General features: G+C 45.6%; 3 protein-coding genes across 3 annotated transcripts in view; 1 reads left to right on the top strand and 2 right to left on the bottom strand.

Annotated features, from left to right (window-relative positions):
• LOC140597362 (uncharacterized) overlaps positions 1-16,640 on the bottom strand; it is a 37,672-nt gene extending 21,032 nt beyond the window's left edge. Inside the window, exons 1-6 of the mRNA XM_072745618.1 lie at positions 16,508-16,640; positions 11,354-11,482; positions 8,667-8,795; positions 6,209-6,337; positions 3,549-3,677; positions 1,092-1,220 (exon numbers count right to left, since the gene is read on the bottom strand). Coding sequence (XP_072601719.1) covers positions 1,092-1,220; positions 3,549-3,677; positions 6,209-6,337; positions 8,667-8,795; positions 11,354-11,482; positions 16,508-16,538 — 676 coding nt within the window. The 5' untranslated portion in view covers positions 16,539-16,640. The remainder of the gene's footprint in view (positions 1-1,091; positions 1,221-3,548; positions 3,678-6,208; positions 6,338-8,666; positions 8,796-11,353; positions 11,483-16,507) is intronic.
• LOC140597372 (uncharacterized) overlaps positions 1-16,736 on the top strand; it is a 340,786-nt gene that overhangs the window by 184,302 nt on the left and 139,748 nt on the right. The window lies entirely within an intron of this gene.
• The window catches only part of LOC140597389 (piwi-like protein 1), a gene marked incomplete at its 5' end in the record, with an annotated part of 124,338 nt that continues 124,237 nt past the window's right edge, over positions 16,636-16,736 (bottom strand). The window contains one exon of the mRNA XM_072745656.1: positions 16,636-16,722. Coding sequence (XP_072601757.1) covers positions 16,656-16,722 — 67 coding nt within the window. The remainder of the gene's footprint in view (positions 16,723-16,736) is intronic.

Raw genomic sequence — 16,736 nt, forward strand, 5'->3', positions numbered from 1 at the left:
GGGAATGTGAACAGGTGCAGCCACTCCGGAAAACTGTGTGGAGGTTCCTCAAAGAGTTAAGAACAGATCTTCCCTCCAGCCCAGCAATGGCACTGCTGGGGATTCACCCCAAAGCTGAAGATGCGGTGAAATGCGGGGACACCTGCACCCCGAAGTTTATGGCAGCAATGTCCACAATAGCCAAACTGTGGAAGGAGCCTCGGGGTCCATCGAGAGATGAATGGATAAAGTTGATGTGGTCCACGGCTACAACGGAATATTACTCAGCCATGAGAAACGACAAATACCCACCATTAGCTCCGACGTGGATGCACCTGGAGGGACTTATGCTGATTGAAATAAGTCCATCGGAAAAGGACAAACTTGATATGGTCTCATTCATTTGGGGAATATAAAAACTAGTGAAATGCAATAAAGGGAATGGGGAAAATGAAGGAAAATATCAGTGAGGGTGACAAAACAGGAGACACACCGAACTCTGGGAAGTGAACAAGGGGTAGTGGAAGGAGAGGTGGGCGGGCGGTTGGGGCGACTGGGTGATGGGCACTGATGGGCGCACTTGGCGGGATGAGCACTGGGTGTTATGCTATATGCTGGCAATTTGAGCTCCAATAAAAAAATGTAAAAACAGAAAACATTTTGCTAATACTTAACACGGACTAGTATGTCCAAATGTTACCTCACAACCCCTCCCATGAAATCTGACCAAATTAGAGTTCTCAATGCGATTTCACAATTTTGGCCACAAACTAATGACTGACCTTTCAAGTTAAGATGTGGACACATGAAACATAAAGAATACGGCTTAGGAGGTCTGTCTCTACGATGGCACCCCGAGCAAAACTGAATAATGATTCTGTTTTGCGTGTGTGGAGAGAGCAAAAGAGCAAGTGTAAGGAGGAGAGGGGCAGAGGGAAAGGAAGAGAGAATACGAAGCAGGCTCCATGCTGAATATGGGTGAATCTGATAACCTTGAGGTCATGACCGGAGCTGAAACCCAGGAGGCAGAGACTTAGCTGACAGAAACACCCAGGTGCCCCTAGGACAAGATTTCTTGAGGCTATTATTTAATGAATCAATTTTCATGTTACCCTCCGGCCTGTCGTCTGTTGGCTGAACTCTTCTGTTTCTGCGGATTGCAAAGAGCTTTCGCCGTGCTCCTGGGCAGATGTACCCAGGTTGTCTGCTATATTCAGGTTCGGTTGTTATCACTCCAGCTCCTGGTAAATAAATGGACATAGAAAGAGCTGTTGACTGACAGGTTGTTGTTAGAAGAGCCTCGAAAATTAAGGAGTCAATCCCATTTACAACTGCACCCAAAAGCATAAGCTACCCGGGAATAAACCTAACCAAAGAGGTAAAGGATCTGTACCCTAAACACCACAGAACGTTCCTGAAAGAAATCGAGGAAGGCATCAAGAGAAGGAAAAAGGTTCCATGCTCATGGAGAGGAAGAATTAATATTGTGAAAATGTCCATGCTACCCAGGGCAATTTACACATTTCATGCAATCCCTAACAAAATACCGGGGACTTTCTTCAGAGAGTTGGAACAAACCATCTTAAGATTCTAGTGTGGAACCGGAAAAGACCCCAAAGAGCCAGGGGACTATTCAAAACGAAGGCCACAGCTGGGGGCATCACGAGGCCCGATTCCAGGTTGTACTACAAAGCCGTGGCCATCGAGACAGTGTGGTAGTAGCACAAACACAGACCCATAGATCAATGGAACCGAGTAGCGCATCCAGAAGTGGACCCTCAACTTTATGGTCAACTAATATTCGCGAAAGCTGGAAAGACTATCCCTGGATAAAGACAGTGTCTTCCATAAAGGGTGCTGGGAACACTGGACATCCACATGCAGAAGAAGGAAGCTAGACCATTCTCTGACACGACACACAGGGAAAAACTCAAAAAGCATGAACGATCTAAATGTGAGACAAGAATCCATCCAAATCCGAGAGGCGAACAGAGGCAACACCGTTTTTCAACTTGGCCACAGCAACATCTCGCAAGATACGTCCGCCAAGGCAAGAGAAACAAAAGCAACAAGGAATTATTGGGACTTCAGCCAGATCGAAAGCTCCTGCGCAGCAAACAACAGTCCACAAAAGTAAAAGACAACCTACAGAACGGGAGAAGATATTTGCAGACGACCGCTCAGTCAAAGGGCTAGTGTCCAAGATCTATAAAGAACATACTCAACTCAAGAGCAGAGAAACAAACAATCCGATCGTGAAACGGAAAAAGATCCAAACAGAAATCTCACAGGGGAAGACAGAGACACGGCCAACAAGCACATGAGAACATGCCCCACATCGCTGGCCATCAGGAAACTACAGATCCAAACCCCCAGGAGATACCACCTCACACCTGCGGGAATGGGGAAAAGTCACGAGACAGGAAACAACAAATGTTGGAGAGGACGCGGACAAGGGGGAACCCTCTTGCACTGTAGGTGGGAATGTGAACAGGTGCAGCCACTCCGGAAAACTGTGTGGAGGTTCCTCAAAGAGTTAAGAACAGATCTTTCCTCCGGGCCAGCAATGGCACTGCTGGGGTTATACCCCAAAGCTAAAGATGCGGTGAAATGCGGGGACACCTGCACCCCGATGTTTATGGCAGCAATGTCCACAATAGCCAAACTGTGGAAGGAGTCTCGGAGTCCTTCGAGAGATGAATGGATAAAGAAGATGTGGTCCACGGCTACAACGGAATATAACTCAGCCGTGAGAAACGACAAATACCCACCATTAGCTCCGACGTGGATGCACCTGGAGGGACTTATGCTGAGTGAAATGAGTCCATCGGAAAAGGACAAACTTGATATGGTCTCATTCATTTGGGGAATATAAAAACTAGTGAAGGCAATAAAGGGAAAGGGGAAATGAAGGAAAATATCAGTGAGGGTGACAAAACAGGAGACACACCGAACTCTGGGAACTGAACAAGGGGTAGTGGAAGGGGAGGTGGGCGGGCGGTTGGGGCGACTGGGTGATGGCCCCTGATGGGGGCACTTGGCGGGATGAGCACTAGGTGTTATGCTATATGCTGGCAAATTGAACTCCAATAAAAAAATGTAAAAACAGAAAACATTTTGCTAATACTTAACACGGACTAGTATGTCCAAATGTTACCTCACAACCCCTCCCATGAAATCGGACCAAATTAGAGTTCTCAATGCAATTTCACAATTTTGGCCACAAACTAATGACTGACCTTTCAAGTTAAGATGTGGACACATGAAACATAAAGAATACGGCTTAGGAGGTCTGTCTCTACGATGGCACCCCGAGCAAAACTGAATAATGATTCTGTTTTGCGTGTGTGGAGAGAGCAAAAGAGCAAGTGTAAGGAGGAGAGGGGCAGAGGGAAAGGAAGAGAGAATACGAAGCAGGCTCCATGCTGAATATGGGTGAATCTGATGACCTTGAGGTCATGACCAGAGCTGAAACCCCAGAGGCAGAGACTTAGCTGACAGAAACACCCAGGTGCCCCTAGGACAAGATTTCTTGAGGCTATTATTTAATGAATCAATTTTCATGTTACCCTCCGGCCTGTCGTCTGTTGGCTGAACTCTTCTGATACGGAGGATGGAAAACATTTTTGGCCATGCTCCAGGGCAGGTGTACCAAGGGTTTCTTCGAGATTCAGGTTCGGTTGTTATCACTCCAGCTCCTGGGAAATAAATGGACATAGAAAGAGCTGTTGACTGACAGGTTGTTGTTAGAAGAGCCTTGAAAATTAAGGAGTCAATCCCATTTACAACTGCACCCAAAAACATAAGCTACCCGGGAATAAACCTAACCAAAGAGGTAAAGGATCTGTACCCTAAACACCACAGAACGTTCCTGAAAGAAATCGAGGAAGGCATCAAGAGAAGGAAAAAGGTTCCATGCTCATGGAGAGGAAGAATTAATATTGTGAAAATGTCCATGCTACCCAGGGCAATTTATATATTTCACGCAATCCCTATCAAAATACTGGGGACTTTCTTCAGAGAGTTAGAACAAACCATCTTAAGATTCTAGTGTGGGGGATCCCTGGGTGGCGCAGCGGTTTAGTGGCTGCCTTTGGCCCAGGGCGCGATCCTGGAGATCTGGGATCGAATCCCACGTCGGGCTCCCGGTGCATGGAGCCTGCTTGTCCCTCTGCCTATGTCTCTGCCCCATTCTCTCTCTCTGTGTGACTATCATTAGTAAATAAAAATAAAAAAAAATAAGATGCTAGTGTGGATACTGAAAAGACCCCAAAGAGCCAGGGGACTATTCAAAACGAAGGCCACAGCTGGGGGCATCACAAGGCCCGATTTCAGGTTGTACTACAAAGCCGTGGCTATCAAGACAGTGTGGTAGTGGCACAAAAACAGACCCATAGATCAATGGAACCGAATAGCGAATCCAGAAGTCGACCCTCAACTTTATGGTCAACTCTATTCGAGAAAGCAGGAAAGACTATCCCTGGAAAAAGACAGTCTCTTCAATAAAGGGTGCTGGGAACACTGGACATCCACATGCAGAAGACGGAAGCTAGACCATTCTCTGACACCACACACAGGGAAAAACTCAAAAAGGATGAAAGATCTAAATGTGAGACAAGAATCCATCCAAATCCGAAAGGCGAACAGAGGCAACACCGTTTTTCAACTTGGCCACAGCAACATCTCGCAAAATACGTCTGCCAAGGCAAGAGAAACAAAAGCAACGAGGAATTATTGGGACTTCAGCCAGATCGAAAGCTCCTGCGCAGGAAAAGAAACAGTCCACAAAAGTTAAAGAAAACCTACAGAACGGGAGAAGATATTTGCAAACGACCGCTCAGACAAAGGGCTAGTGTCCAAGATCTCTAAAGAACATACTCAACTCAAGAGCAAAGAAACAAACAATCTGATCATGAAACGGGCAGAAGACCCGAACAGAAATCCCACAGGGGAAGACAGAGACACGGCCAACAAGCACATGAGAACATGGCCCGCATCACTGGCCATCAGGAAACTACAGATCCAAACCCCCATGAGATACCACTTCACACCGGCGGGAATGGGGAAAAGTCACGAGACAGGAAACAAGAAATGTTGGAGAGGACGCGGACAAAGGGGAACCCTCTTGCACTGTAGGTGGGAATGTGAACAGGTGCAGCCACTCCGGAAAACTGTGTGGAGGTTCCTCAAAGAGTTAAGAACAGATCTTCCCTCCAGCCCAGCAATGGCACTGCTGGGGATTCACCCCAAAGCTGAAGATGCGGTGAAATGCGGGGACACCTGCACCCCGAAGTTTATGGCAGCAATGTCCACAATAGCCAAACTGTGGAAGGAGCCTCGGGGTCCATCGAGAGATGAATGGATAAAGTTGATGTGGTCCACGGCTACAACGGAATATTACTCAGCCATGAGAAACGACAAATACCCACCATTAGCTCCGACGTGGATGCACCTGGAGGGACTTATGCTGATTGAAATAAGTCCATCGGAAAAGGACAAACTTGATATGGTCTCATTCATTTGGGGAATATAAAAACTAGTGAAATGCAATAAAGGGAATGGGGAAAATGAAGGAAAATATCAGTGAGGGTGACAAAACAGGAGACACACCGAACTCTGGGAAGTGAACAAGGGGTAGTGGAAGGAGAGGTGGGCGGGCGGTTGGGGCGACTGGGTGATGGGCACTGATGGGCGCACTTGGCGGGATGAGCACTGGGTGTTATGCTATATGCTGGCAATTTGAGCTCCAATAAAAAAATGTAAAAACAGAAAACATTTTGCTAATACTTAACACGGACTAGTATGTCCAAATGTTACCTCACAACCCCTCCCATGAAATCTGACCAAATTAGAGTTCTCAATGCGATTTCACAATTTTGGCCACAAACTAATGACTGACCTTTCAAGTTAAGATGTGGACACATGAAACATAAAGAATACGGCTTAGGAGGTCTGTCTCTACGATGGCACCCCGAGCAAAACTGAATAATGATTCTGTTTTGCGTGTGTGGAGAGAGCAAAAGAGCAAGTGTAAGGAGGAGAGGGGCAGAGGGAAAGGAAGAGAGAATACGAAGCAGGCTCCATGCTGAATATGGGTGAATCTGATAACCTTGAGGTCATGACCGGAGCTGAAACCCAGGAGGCAGAGACTTAGCTGACAGAAACACCCAGGTGCCCCTAGGACAAGATTTCTTGAGGCTATTATTTAATGAATCAATTTTCATGTTACCCTCCGGCCTGTCGTCTGTTGGCTGAACTCTTCTGTTTCTGCGGATTGCAAAGAGCTTTCGCCGTGCTCCTGGGCAGATGTACCCAGGTTGTCTGCTATATTCAGGTTCGGTTGTTATCACAGCAGCTCCTGGTAAATAAATGGACATAGAAAGAGCTGTTGACTGACAGGTTGTTGTTAGAAGAGCCTCGAAAATTAAGGAGTCAATCCCATTTACAACTGCACCCAAAAGCATAAGCTACCCGGGAATAAACCTAACCAAAGAGGTAAAGGATCTGTACCCTAAACACCACAGAACGTTCCTGAAAGAAATCGAGGAAGGCATCAAGAGAAGGAAAAAGGTTCCATGCTCATGGAGAGGAAGAATTAATATTGTGAAAATGTCCATGCTACCCAGGGCAATTTACACATTTCACGCAATCCCTAACAAAATACCGGGGACTTTCTTCAGAGAGTTGGAACAAACCATCTTAAGATTCTAGTGTGGAACCGGAAAAGACCCCAAAGAGCCAGGGGACTATTCAAAACGAAGGCCACAGCTGGGGGCATCACGAGGCCCGATTCCAGGTTGTACTACAAAGCCGTGGCCATCGAGACAGTGTGGTAGTAGCACAAACACAGACCCATAGATCAATGGAACCGAGTAGCGCATCCAGAAGTGGACCCTCAACTTTATGGTCAACTAATATTCGCGAAAGCTGGAAAGACTATCCCTGGATAAAGACAGTGTCTTCCATAAAGGGTGCTGGGAACACTGGACATCCACATGCAGAAGAAGGAAGCTAGACCATTCTCTGACACGACACACAGGGAAAAACTCAAAAAGCATGAACGATCTAAATGTGAGACAAGAATCCATCCAAATCCGAGAGGCGAACAGAGGCAACACCGTTTTTCAACTTGGCCACAGCAACATCTCGCAAGATACGTCCGCCAAGGCAAGAGAAACAAAAGCAACAAGGAATTATTGGGACTTCAGCCAGATCGAAAGCTCCTGCGCAGCAAACAACAGTCCACAAAAGTAAAAGACAACCTACAGAACGGGAGAAGATATTTGCAGACGACCGCTCAGTCAAAGGGCTAGTGTCCAAGATCTATAAAGAACATACTCAACTCAAGAGCAGAGAAACAAACAATCCGATCGTGAAACGGAAAAAGATCCAAACAGAAATCTCACAGGGGAAGACAGAGACACGGCCAACAAGCACATGAGAACATGCCCCACATCGCTGGCCATCAGGAAACTACAGATCCAAACCCCCAGGAGATACCACCTCACACCTGCGGGAATGGGGAAAAGTCACGAGACAGGAAACAACAAATGTTGGAGAGGACGCGGACAAGGGGGAACCCTCTTGCACTGTAGGTGGGAATGTGAACAGGTGCAGCCACTCCGGAAAACTGTGTGGAGGTTCCTCAAAGAGTTAAGAACAGATCTTTCCTCCGGGCCAGCAATGGCACTGCTGGGGTTATACCCCAAAGCTAAAGATGCGGTGAAATGCGGGGACACCTGCACCCCGATGTTTATGGCAGCAATGTCCACAATAGCCAAACTGTGGAAGGAGTCTCGGAGTCCTTCGAGAGATGAATGGATAAAGAAGATGTGGTCCACGGCTACAACGGAATATAACTCAGCCGTGAGAAACGACAAATACCCACCATTAGCTCCGACGTGGATGCACCTGGAGGGACTTATGCTGAGTGAAATGAGTCCATCGGAAAAGGACAAACTTGATATGGTCTCATTCATTTGGGGAATATAAAAACTAGTGAAGGCAATAAAGGGAAAGGGGAAAATGAAGGAAAATATCTGTGAGGGTGACAAAACAGGACACACACCGAACTCTGGGAACTGAACAAGGGGTAGTGGAAGGGGAGGTGGGCGGGCGGTTGGGGCGACTGGGTGATGGCCCCTGATGGGGGCACTTGGCGGGATGAGCACTAGGTGTTATGCTATATGCTGGCAAATTGAACTCCAATAAAAAAATGTAAAAACAGAAAACATTTTGCTAATACTTAACACGGACTAGTATGTCCAAATGTTACCTCACAACCCCTCCCATGAAATCGGACCAAATTAGAGTTCTCAATGCAATTTCACAATTTTGGCCACAAACTAATGACTGACCTTTCAAGTTAAGATGTGGACACATGAAACATAAAGAATACGGTTTAGGAGGTCTGTCTCTACGATGGCACCCCGAGCAAAACTGAATAATGATTCTGTTTTGCGTGTGTGGAGAGAGCAAAAGAGCAAGTGTAAGGAGGAGAGGGGCAGAGGGAAAGGAAGAGAGAATACGAAGCAGGCTCCATGCTGAATATGGGTGAATCTGATGACCTTGAGGTCATGACCAGAGCTGAAACCCCGGAGGCAGAGACTTAGCTGACAGAAACACCCAGGTGCCCCTAGGACAAGATTTCTTGAGGCTATTATTTAATGAATCAATTTTCATGTTACCCTCCGGCCTGTCGTCTGTTGGCTGAACTCTTCTGATACGGAGGATGGAAAACATTTTTGGCCATGCTCCAGGGCAGGTGTACCAAGGGTTTCTTCGAGATTCAGGTTCGGTTGTTATCACTCCAGCGCCTGGGAAATAAATGGACATAGAAAGAGCTGTTGACTGACAGGTTGTTGTTAGAAGAGCCTCGAAAATTAAGGAGTCAATCCCATTTACAACTGCACCCAAAAACATAAGCTACCCGGGAATAAACCTAACCAAAGAGGTAAAGGATCTGTACCCTAAACACCACAGAACGTTCCTGAAAGAAATCGAGGAAGGCATCAAGAGAAGGAAAAAGGTTCCATGCTCATGGAGAGGAAGAATTAATATTGTGAAAATGTCCATGCTACCCAGGGCAATTTATATATTTCACGCAATCCCTATCAAAATACCGGGGAGGGATCCCTGGGTGGCGCAGCGGTTTGGCGCCTGCCTTTGGCCCAGGGCGTGATCCTGGAGACCCGGGATCGAATCCCACGTCAGGCTCCCGGTGCATGGAGCCTGCTTCTCCCTCTGCCTGTGTCTCTGCCTCTCTCTCTCTCTGTGACTATCATAAATAAATTAAAATTAAAAAAACAAAAACAAAAACAAAAACAAAACCCCAAAAAACCCCAAAATACCGGGGACTTTCTTCAGAGATTTGGAACAAACCATCTTAAGATTCTAGTGTGGAACCGGAAAAGACCCCAAAGAGACAGGGGACTATTCAAAAAGAAGGCTACAGCTGGGGGCATCACAAGGCCCGATTTCAGGTTGTACTACAAAGCCGTGGCCATCAAGACAGTGTGGTAGTGGCACAAAAACAGACCCATAGCTCAATGGAACCGAATAGCGAATCCAGAAGTGGACCCTCAACTTTATGGTCAACTAATATTCGAGAAAGCAGGAAAGACTATCCCTGGATAAAGACAGTCTCTTCAATAAAGGGTGCTGGGAACACTGGACATCCACATGCAGAAGAAGGAAGCTAGACCATTCTCTGACACCACACACAAAGATAAACTCAAAAAGGATGAAAGATCTAAATGTGAGACAAGAATCCATCCAAATCCGAGAGGTGAACAGAGGCAACACCGTTTTTCAACTTGGCCACAGCAACATCTCGCAAGATACGTCCGCCAAGGCAAGAGAAACAAATCAACAAGGAATTATTGGGACTCCAGCCAGATCGAAAGCTCCTGCGCAGCAAAAGAAACAGTCCACAAAAGTAAAAGACAACCTACAGAACGGGAGAAGATACTTGCAAACGACCGCTCAGTCAAAGGGCTGGTGTCCAAGATCTATAAAGAACATACTCAACTCAAGAGCAGAGAAACAAACAATCCGATCGTGAAACGGGCAGAAGACCCGAACAGAAATCTCACAGGGGAAGACAGAGAAACGGCCAACAAGCACATGAGAACATGGCCCGCATCGCTGGCCATCAGGAAACTACAGATCCAAACCCCCATGTGATATCACCTCACACCAGTGGGAATGGGGAAGTCACAAGACAGGAAACAACAAATGTTGGAGAGGACGCGGACAAGGGGGAACCCTCTTGCACTGTAGGTGGGAATGTGAACTGGTGCAGCCACTCCGGAAAACTGTGTGGAGGTTCCCCAAAGAGTTAAGAACAGATCTTCCCTCTGGCCCAGCAATTGTACTGCTGGGGATTCACCCCAAAGCTGCAGATGTGGTGAAACGCGGGGACACCTGCACCCCGATGTTTATGGCAGCAATGTCCACAATAGCCAAACTGTGGAAGGAGTCTCGGAGTCCTTCGAGAGATGAATGGATAAAGACGATGTGGTCCACGGCTACAATGGAATATTACTCAGCCGTGAGAAACGACAAATACCCACCATTTGCCCCGACGCGGACGCACCTGGAGGGACTTATGCTGAGTGAAATAAGTCCATCGGAAAAGGACAAACTTGATATGGTCTCATTCATTTGGGGAATATAAAAACTAGTGAAAGGCAATAAAGGGAATGGCGAAAATGAGGGAATATATCAGTGAGGGTGACAAAACAGGAGACACACCGATCTCTGGGAACTGAACAAGGGGTAGTGGAAGCGGAGGTGGGTGGGTAGTTGGGGTGACCGGGTGATGGGCACTGATGGGGGCACTTGGCGGGATGAGCACTGGGTGTTATGCTATAAGCTGGAAAATTGAACTCTAATAAAAAAATGTAAAAACAGAAAACATTTTGCTAAAACTTAACACGGACTAGTATGTCCAAATGTTAGCTCACAACCCCTCCCATGAAACCGGACCAAATTAGGGTTCTCAATGCGATTTCACAATTTTGGCCACAAACTAATGACTGACCTTTCAAGTTAAGATGTGGACACATGAAACATAAAGAATACGGCTTAGGAGGTCTGTCTCTACGATGGCACCCCGAGCAAAACTGAATAATGATTCTGTTTTGCGTGTGTGGAGAGAGCAAAAGAGCAAGTGTAAAGAGGAGAGGGGCAGAGGGAAAGGAAGAGAGAATACGAAGCAGCCTCCATGCTGAATATGGGTGAATCTGATGACCTTGATGTCATGACCAGAGCTGAAACCCCGGTGGCAGAGACTTAGCTGACAGAAACACCCAGGTGCCCCTAGGACAAGATTTCTTGAGGCTATTATTTAATGAATCAATTTTCATGTTACCCTCTGGGATCTCTGTTTGGGAGTCCAGTTCCCTGCTTCGGTAGAGGGTGTATATTTTCAGCTGTTGTTGAGGGCGGAGGTCTCCAGATTGTGTGCTAGGTTCTGTTCCTGTGGTTTCCACAGCAGATCCTGGGAAATAAATGGACATAGAAAGAGCTGTTGACTGACAGGTTGTTGTTAGAAGAGCCTCGAAAATTAAGGAGTCAATCCCATTTACAACTGCACCCAAAAGCATAAGCTACCCAGGAATAAACCTATCCAAAGACGTAAAGGATCTGTACCCTAAACAACACAGAACGTTCCTGAAGGAAATCGAGGAAGGCATAAAGAGAAGGAAAAATGTTCCATGCTCATGGAGAGGAAGAATTAATATTGTGAATATGTCCATGCTACCCAGGGCAATTTACACATTTCACGCAATCCCTATCAAAATACCATGGACTTTCTTCAGAGAGTTGGAACAAACCATCTTAAGATTCTAGTGTGGAACCGGAAAAGACCCCAAAGAGACAGGGGACTTTTCAAAATGAAGTTCATAGCTGGGGGCATCACAATGCCAGATTTTTGGTTGCTCTACAAAGCCGTGGCCATCAAGACAGTGTGGTTGTGGCACAAAAACAGACCCATAGATCAATGGAACCAAATAGCGAATCCAGAAGTGGACCCTCAACTTTATGGTCAACTAATATTCGGGAAAGCAGGAAAGACTCCCCCTGGAAAAAAAACAGTCTCTTCAATAAATGGTGCTGGGAATATTGGACATCCACATGCAGAAGAAGGATCCCAGGCCATTCTCTGACATCACACACAAAGATAAACTCAAAAAGGATGAAAGATCTAAATGTGAGACAAGAATCCATCCAAATCCGAGAGGCGACAAGAGGCAACACCCTTTTTCAACTTGGCCACAGCAACATCTCGCAAGATACGTCCGCCAAGGCTAGAGAAACAAAAGCAACAAGGAATTATTGGGACTTCACCCAGATCGAAAGCTTCTGCATAGCAAAAGAAACAGTTCACAAAAGTAAAAGACAACCTACAGAACGGGAGAAGATATTTGCAAACGACCGCTCAGATAGCGCGCTCTTATCCAAGGTCTATAAAGAACATACTCAACTCAAGAGCAAAGAAACATACAATCTGATCATGAAACCGGGAAAAGACACCCACAGAAATTTCACAGAGGAAGACAGAGACTCGGCCAACAAGCACATGAGAAGATGCCCCGCATTGCTGGCCATCAGAGAACTACAGATCCAAACCACAATTAGATACCACCGCACACCAGTGATAATGGGGAAAAGTCACAAGACAGGAAACCACAAATGTTGGAGAGGATGCGGACAAAGGGGAACCCTGTTGCACTGTAGGTGGGAATGTGAACTGGTGCAGTTGTTAGAAGAGCATTGAAAATGAGTGATAACCTTATCAGAGGTCAAACTTTGATCTTATTACTGGTGATTTGCCTTGCAGAGAAACCTGAGTGAGCATGCAATGCAGAAAGGCTTTGGAGTTGCCATATGCTTAAGGTTCCTGAGAATATAAACTGATAAATTGTCAATGAAACACAATGTGGAGTCTCACCCCTCCAAATATTTAAAAAGGTCTGACGTATATTCTTGCAATCTGAGTTTTGGCAAGTAGTTCAGAAAATATTGAAAGCTGAATTTCGCAGAGATTCTGCACAGTGTTTTCAGCACCTTTCAGCACACCCAAAAAAAAGAAACAACTTCATGTCCATTGATGAACAAAAGGATAAAAAGATTAGTCTATCTCTACAATGAAATATTATCGCAAGTTAAGGGGAAGGAAACCTCAAGAATTGTGATGACATGCATGGCCATGTAAATTAAATACTGCATGATGGCACTTATATGTGCACCTGGCACAGTCAACACACAGCATCAGGAAAGAGAATAGGAGCTAGAAGGAGGTACAAAGGGGGAAATGTTGCTGATCGGATACAAAGCTTCAATGATACAAATTCAATGTGTTCTGGAATTCTATCTGCAACCAAGGGCCTGTCATAAGCAACGCCGTATTATATGCTTGAAATCAGGAAGAGATTAGAGGATATCAAATGCCCTTACTGTCAAAGAACAACAAGAAATTCGCTAGCAGACACTGTGTGGGGACATACCTTTCTTTTGATGAGACAATATGCAAAACAGAACAACATAGTCATTGAGAACACAGTGAATAGTGTTGACGACTTGCCAAAAATTACAATACTGATGAGGAAGGGGTCTGAGACAGGACATGAGTTGGTTCCCTGGGGAGAGAGGTCCCTGAACACTTGAGATCTGCCTAGGGTCCCGGAGATCATGCTCTGAACCCCTGAACCAAGGGCTGTCTCTTTCTCAAATCCTCCTGCCCTAAGTTCCCTGTGCAAGACATTCCACAACAAGGGGGACTGCCTGAGCCAAGAGTAAAGTTCACATCCTAACGCAGCCATCCACCTCCCGGTTTCAATCCCTCACCCAAAACACAAAGCAGTTGCCCCCAAGTCAAGCTCTTGGAAATGGCAACGGGAAGCCCAACTGTGGTTATCTTCCCCCAGCGCTCACACTGCCATCTGGTTCCCATAAAGCCTTCCTGGGCACCAGTGGACTTGCCCTCAGTGACCAGTGGACTTCTCCCAAGCGGACTCACAACCCAGGATTTTCCAAACATACTGTCCCATGAGGGCTCTGCCAAGAAGTAGCTTCTCTTCAACTGACCAAACATGTTGAACAGTTAATGTGAATTCATGACATTCAAGCATGTTTTAGGCCTCAGGGTGAATGTGTTATTAGACATACTACCACATGTGTGTCATCATTTTTTTTTCCTTAAGACGGCTGCATGCTCAACATAGACTAGACACATGACTCTAGATCAAGAGTCGCATTCTCCACTAATGAGCCAGCCGGGCAGTCTCCACTCTGCTTCCAATTCTTATTGTATTTTATGTGTGCCATGGCCTGAGGTCAGACCATGCCATGACACTGATGGTCGGGCACTGGTCAGCTCTGTATCTCAGCTGTACAAGCAAATAGCAATGAGCAGGGAATGGATACCAAGCTAACCATAACCTGGCCCTTGATCTGATCTTCATTGTCCCAGGGGTAGGCTCTCATTTCACCATTACTAGCACTCATCATACAGACAATGCCATCATATACCATGAAAGAAACTCCTCGATTCTCAGCGGATCGAGGTCACGTGCTCAGCACTGACAGACTTTGACCAGGTTATCTAATGGTGCCTCCAAACCCTCAGAATCTGCAAACCGACCACAACCATGGCTTTGCACCTACCACTATCATAGCTTTAAGCTGACCATAATCATGCTTTAACTGACCAGAACTATGACTTGGAATTGACCAGCCTCCTATGTCCTTTTCCTACTAGTGACTATGGCAGGATCTGTACCACCACGGCTCAAGAGCTTCCCTGGGCTATGTAAGCATGGAGGTGACCTCATAATGGTAGACAGTGCTGAGATTTCCCTTTGCACAGGTCCTTTCTGACATACAGATGCATAGTAACCAATGACTCCATGCCTGAGTCATCATTTCAGTTTAGTTCACTAATTAGAATATGAGTTTTGGGACTCTAAGCTTGGATTCATATCCTGGCTCCTTAATTCAGAGTTCATGAACTTCATCACTGTGTCTCTGTTTCCCCACCTGAGGAGGAGGGAGTGTCAACAAAACATCACATATGTGTTTGATGAGCATTGAATGAACAAAGGTATGGATAGTGATCAGGAAGGTTAAGTAGAAGCTAAATATCCTGTCTGACATCTCACATTTCCCAAGTTCCAGAGCTGGATTGAACCCTGGGAATCTGACTTCCCAGACCATTGCCTTGTAACACAAACTGGCTTTGCCTAAATACAAGTATTTTACCTTAACACCATTTAGTATTCACAGAATTAGAGGCCTTGAGAAAAAAAAAAAAAGCTATTTGCTTCCTCCCCGAATATACTCTTGGGACTCTTGATCTATCCTGACTATCCTGCATGACGTTCCAATTCCTGAGTCATGATCAGCACATCAAATGTGATGCATAGTAGTGTGCAGGAAAGTAGAGTCACTAGTATCAACTCTTGTGTTTTAAAACGTGTGAGACAAGGTCACTGTGCATTAATTATTCCTCACACTAATATACGTGCCTCAAAACAGTGCCTGGTGACCTTGGCATGTCCTCGGATAAACCACAGCTTAGCTTTTGGACAGAGTTCTGGAGGGCAGTTTAGGAGAACTGAGTAAGACGTTATATGAAAACAACTCTAATGAAGTCTCTGTTTTCAAGCGACATTCCTAGGTGCAAATGCTTCCCATTCTCCACATCTGTAAAATTTACTTTCTCTACTCAAGTGTGTGCATCACCTATTTTTCTTTGAGAATGACTAATAAGTGTTTACATGGTTATCTCTCAGTCATTAGTTTATTAACCAATTATCCACGCAAGTAGAAAGACTGGCTATTTGTTGCATACCTGAGAATAATATTATATATTCACCATGCTTACACCTTAAGAGGGGAGGAATGGGATGAGGGATAGCATAAAATTGATCTCTCTATAAAGTGTAATTTTGGAAAATGCCCAAAGGGTAACAGGAAATGTGTGTTTGGGGCATAAATGGAATCAGAGACACTCATTCACAGGCTGACTTTTGGGCAACCATTCAGATGAAGGTAGCAACGTGCCCCTGCAAATACGGAACTCGATCCCCATTTTGGGAAAAAACGCAAGGAAGACATTGTAAAGCATTGATAAACAATGACAAGTATCCTCCATATCAACTGGATTCACACTTAATTTCTGAAATGAATACTTTGAATATGTAATTTTGGACACTAACAAAACCTGAAAATAGACGTGGCCATATTTCCCCCTGTGAGGTCCTTCGTGATGACAAATGAGGGCTGCAGGATATAATAGGGAGTAAGACATTTTTTCAAAACGGAGGCACAATATTCAAGGCAGTTAGATTGGCAGAATAACGAAAAACAGAAATGGAGCAATAGAACAAACGAAAACGCGTACATATAACTCTGCATGACAATTTGGGGAGAGGAAACTCTAAACAATGAGAAATATAGTCAGAGAAAGAGTTAACCATCCAGTTGGTAGCAAAGAGCATTCAGATCTTTAGGAACATACCATCGCAGTGTAAAGAATTGAGATTGCCCATTGTCACAACGCCAGGTAGAGAGCTGATCACCTCCTCACTCCTCACTCACTCAGCTCAAAGAGTGATAGGTGGGAAGAAAGGCAGAGGTGTTTCCCGTCACCAGGGCAACGTGTATCCTCATAGTGCTTTCAAAGTGAATGCAGCTGCACAGCAACCAACTTCTGCTCTGTAGACAGGGGTGCATCTGGGGAGACAAGG

The sequence above is a fragment of the Vulpes vulpes genome, unplaced genomic scaffold (genome assembly GCF_048418805.1).
Source record: "Vulpes vulpes isolate BD-2025 unplaced genomic scaffold, VulVul3 u000000698, whole genome shotgun sequence".
NCBI lineage: Eukaryota > Metazoa > Chordata > Mammalia > Carnivora > Canidae > Vulpes > Vulpes vulpes.